At 44.4% G+C, this 3,892-nt stretch overlaps 1 protein-coding gene across 1 annotated transcript in view; it reads right to left on the minus strand.

The window, feature by feature from the left end:
• The window catches only part of MYBBP1A (MYB binding protein (P160) 1a), a gene marked incomplete at its 5' end in the record, with an annotated part of 24,085 nt that extends 20,288 nt beyond the window's left edge, over positions 1-3,797 (minus strand). The window contains 5 exons of the mRNA XM_010296595.1: positions 205-395; positions 1,429-1,536; positions 1,947-2,021; positions 2,427-2,510; positions 3,702-3,797. Coding sequence (XP_010294897.1) covers positions 205-395; positions 1,429-1,536; positions 1,947-2,021; positions 2,427-2,510; positions 3,702-3,797 — 554 coding nt within the window. The remainder of the gene's footprint in view (positions 1-204; positions 396-1,428; positions 1,537-1,946; positions 2,022-2,426; positions 2,511-3,701) is intronic.
• Positions 3,798-3,892: the final 95 nt, after the last annotated feature.

Genomic DNA, 3,892 nt, shown 5'->3' on the forward strand with positions numbered 1-3,892 from the left:
AACATTTCCTGAGCATGGCAGACTGTGCCTCTTGGGAGAAATGACAGAGCTATAATTTAGGAACCTGCATAACAGTTAGCACCTAACCCATAATAGCACCTGCAGTGGCAAACACAGGCAGGCATCAGAATGAAAGCCACATTTCTCCCGCTGCTAGCCAAGAAACCGAAAGTTGCACATAATGCTCCTTATTTAAGAGCTGACCTGGGAATATTTTCCTCATTTACAACCGTAGGTGAGCCAAAGAGCTTCTTCAGATTTTTAGGTTTCAGAACACCAGGGAATTTCTGTATGGCCACAAGCAAAAGGTGCAGGTTCTCTGGAGATGTGAAGGCTGAAGCAAGGTCACTTTGCAAGATGCCAAAGAGGATCTCCTCAAACACAGTTTCAGGAACCTAGACAGGAATGAAGGTGAAAGAATGTGAGAAACACCTGAGGGCATTTTACTAACTTGCTGTGGAATATGTTCAAATATCTGCATTGTAGGGCATTTTACTAAAAGTTTGCAGTGTTATGGAAACTTCAGAAATAGTCCTTATGGTGACACAACCAAAAATAAATAATGGATATGTCCGGTACTGCCATACAGTCCCCAGGTGCTTAACCATGTGGAGTAGGACAATACATTGTCATCAGATGGCAATTCTGGTCAACTGACTCCAGCTGCAATTGTTCTCTTGCCATCTGAATGCTCCTGTCTGTACAGCCATGCAATCCAGGGAGGAGGAAACACTCTTCTATTAGCTTTTAATTATATCTCCCAAAACTAAGTTACTTGTTTCAATAGGATTTGCTGGTAAACAACTCTGTTTAATGGTTTTAGAGAAAACTGGATCCAACATTTTCATCATAAAATAAGAAAAACACAAACCTGCTTTAATTTGTATTTTTTACAGATTGGATTCAAAATACATTTAAACCTAATGTCAAGACTATATGACACTGAACACTTCCATACAAAACATTATTTAATTTTGATTTAACACTGTTAAGACTTTACATCTACAAACAATATCCACAGAAGAGAAGGAAATAGACAGACTCTTCTTTTACGTCATACTCGGAATTCCTTTACTCCATGTCCCTACATCCTTTCACTCCCAACAGCCCAAAATTCAACCTTAGGCCCAGGCTTGGTGCATAAAAAGTAAGGTTTGCTGCCCAGAGTTTTCCACATACTTCTCTTCAGAACAGCACAGGGTCTAATGTACCATCCAAGCAAGTCAACTGGGAAAAAACAGACTACAGGTTTGTCCATGAAGCTAAACCAGAGCATCTTCCCACCAACAGTATAGGAAACAGCTCCCACAGATTAAACCCACTCTTCCACACTCGCCCTTTAACTTTCAAATACGAACAAACCACGGAAAAAGCAGTCCCCGAAGCAAAGTCTTCCCTCCTCCCACCCACCACGTGCTGCGGCTATACCTCAGACATGATATCAATAAGAGTTTTGCGAGGGAGATCTCTGAGGTGTGCTTGATGATGTGCCAGCTGCTGGAGAAGCTGGATGCTCTCCAGCAGAGCTTTCTGGTCCTAGAAAGGAAAGATAAGCCAAAAACAGAGGACATCTATCAAAGATTAAGCTGAAGGCTCAGGTAATAACCCACTCTTGAGACCCTTACGCCTGTTTGTAATAAGAAACCTACACCTTCCCGATAGGCCACTCCACTTTTCCCACAATGGTGTTTTCTGGCTGTGTATAACAACAGATGCTTCCAGAAGAGGTAGGAGCCTCCTGTACTATCTGACAGTTTCTATATTCTAGTCAGGAACAGACATTAGCACAAGAAGTCTATAGACAATGCAAAAGAAATGAACTGAACTTGATGCTTCAAGTCCCATCTCATCAACTAGCCAATGACCCAGCCTTTCCCTCCAGATCCTCTCTCCACTTCCGACAGCCCTAAAACCAGTACTAACAACATTAACAATGGTAATGTTACCTTAACAAGCCGGCCAGATTGAAACAGAGCCATAACTCCAAAAAAGTTTCCAAAAGCAGCATTTCTCACAAGTTTCTGAAAGAAAAAAAAAAAATAAAGGGAGAGTTAAAAATCCACTAAAAATCCACTTCACTTAGATTTCACATTCAGCTACAGCTCTGATCAGCAGAATAAGATGCCTGGAAAATCTAGCCTTGAACACCCTGCCATATGAAGATAACATACTGAAAAGCAACCCCCTGCACTATGTTTAAGAACTGTCCTAGATTATCTTTCTGTCACATGGATGAATCTCAGCTAAAACAGGGCCAGATGACAACGCCATCAACCTCCAGTTTTTACAAATATTTCCGTCATTTTATTACAGTCATTTGCCTTAGCAAGAACCCCAAAATTATAGTACCAAGGCACCAAACATTCCAAGAATAGAGAAGTTAATTTAAACTACCTGTTGGCCAACGCTGCTGTGAGCCGACTCACCTTTTTCACTTTTTCCAGATTGTGTTTTTCTTTTATCTGTTCCAGGACACTGCACATTGGAATTTCCTCAAAAGCCTGTAAAACCTGAGGGGATGGATGGGATAGCTCAGTTTGCAGTTCTTCCATGTTATGAAGTTTTATCAAGTTCAGCCAAACTAGAGCTGAACAGTTGTTCAGCATAGCAGCAGATGTGCTGCTTTATTAGGCCAGAATAGAGACAACTAGATCAGTAGATGTGTCAGAATAAGAACTAGTGTAGACATAAATATATCTGCTGATACCTCCTTTTTTTTTTCCCCTGTACATGACTTAGCAGGATTAATAATGAGAACATTTTGCTGCAACTGCATGACCCTGTAACAGAAGCAATGAAACTTTTCAGCATGGGCAAGGCCCTGATCTAAGTGGGAAGAACACAGGCTCTTCTGTATTAGCAGCTTCTTAGGTGAGGTGAGGTCAGATCCCACTGGCGATCCCAACTGCTGGCACTCTTTGCTACAGAGTCCTGGAACAGTTTGGGTTGGAAGGGACCTTTCAAGGCCATCTCGTCCAACCCCCTGCAGTGAGCAGGGACATCTTCAACTACAGCAGGTTGCTCAGAGCCCCATCCAACCTGAACTGCAATGTTTCCACGGATGGGCATCGACCACCTCTCTGGGCAACCTGGGCCAGAGTTTCACCACCCTCATTGTGAAAAATTTCTTCCTTAGATCTAGTCTAAATCTGCCCTCTTTTAGTTTCAAACCATTACCCTTTGTCCTATCACAACTGGTCCTGCTAAAAGGTTTGTCACCATCTTTCTTTATGGGGACAAACCAAGACCCCATCTATATTACAGACTCAAACAGCATGGGGAGAAAAACCCTTTGAGGTGCATGTTTAACGGGTTGCCTTTTCAGATCCCCCACAAAAACAGCCCGACAGCAGACACAATTCAATTTTAAGAAGTCCCAATAATTCTAAATGCAGCATATTTGAAAATCTGGAGAAATTTTGCAAGTTAAGGATGGTTCTTAAAGCAGGACAGAATTCTGTAGCGTGAGTAGGATAGTGGTACAGCTTATACCTTTCTGACTGTACTGTTTCCAAGACAGACTAGCATTGTTTAAAAGCGCAGTTTTTCTACGCTCGCGGCAGGAGCCTTCTCTGCCATCGGCATGGAGGAGCTGGCGGGCGGGAGCCCTCCCAGCCTCCCGGGGAACTGCAGAGTGGGACCCCAGGCACTGCTGGGGCTGGCGACGGGCCGCAGGGCGCTCTGCTCATGGAAGTACTGACCTGCGCCAAGGCCAAGCAGAAGCCAGGGCGGGCGGCCTCCCGGGTGGCTCCCAGTCCTTCTACCAGACGCCTGAGGCTGTACTTCAGCTCATCGTCCTGAAAGAAGAGACCCAGCTTCAGCGCTGCCCACGCTCCTCCCAACCCAGCGAGCGGAGGGAAGAGCCGGTGCCGACCCGAGCCGGCGCCCGCCC

Source organism: Phaethon lepturus, unplaced genomic scaffold (assembly GCF_000687285.1).
Source record: "Phaethon lepturus isolate BGI_N335 unplaced genomic scaffold, ASM68728v1 scaffold26610, whole genome shotgun sequence".
NCBI classification, from domain to species: domain Eukaryota; kingdom Metazoa; phylum Chordata; class Aves; order Phaethontiformes; family Phaethontidae; genus Phaethon; species Phaethon lepturus.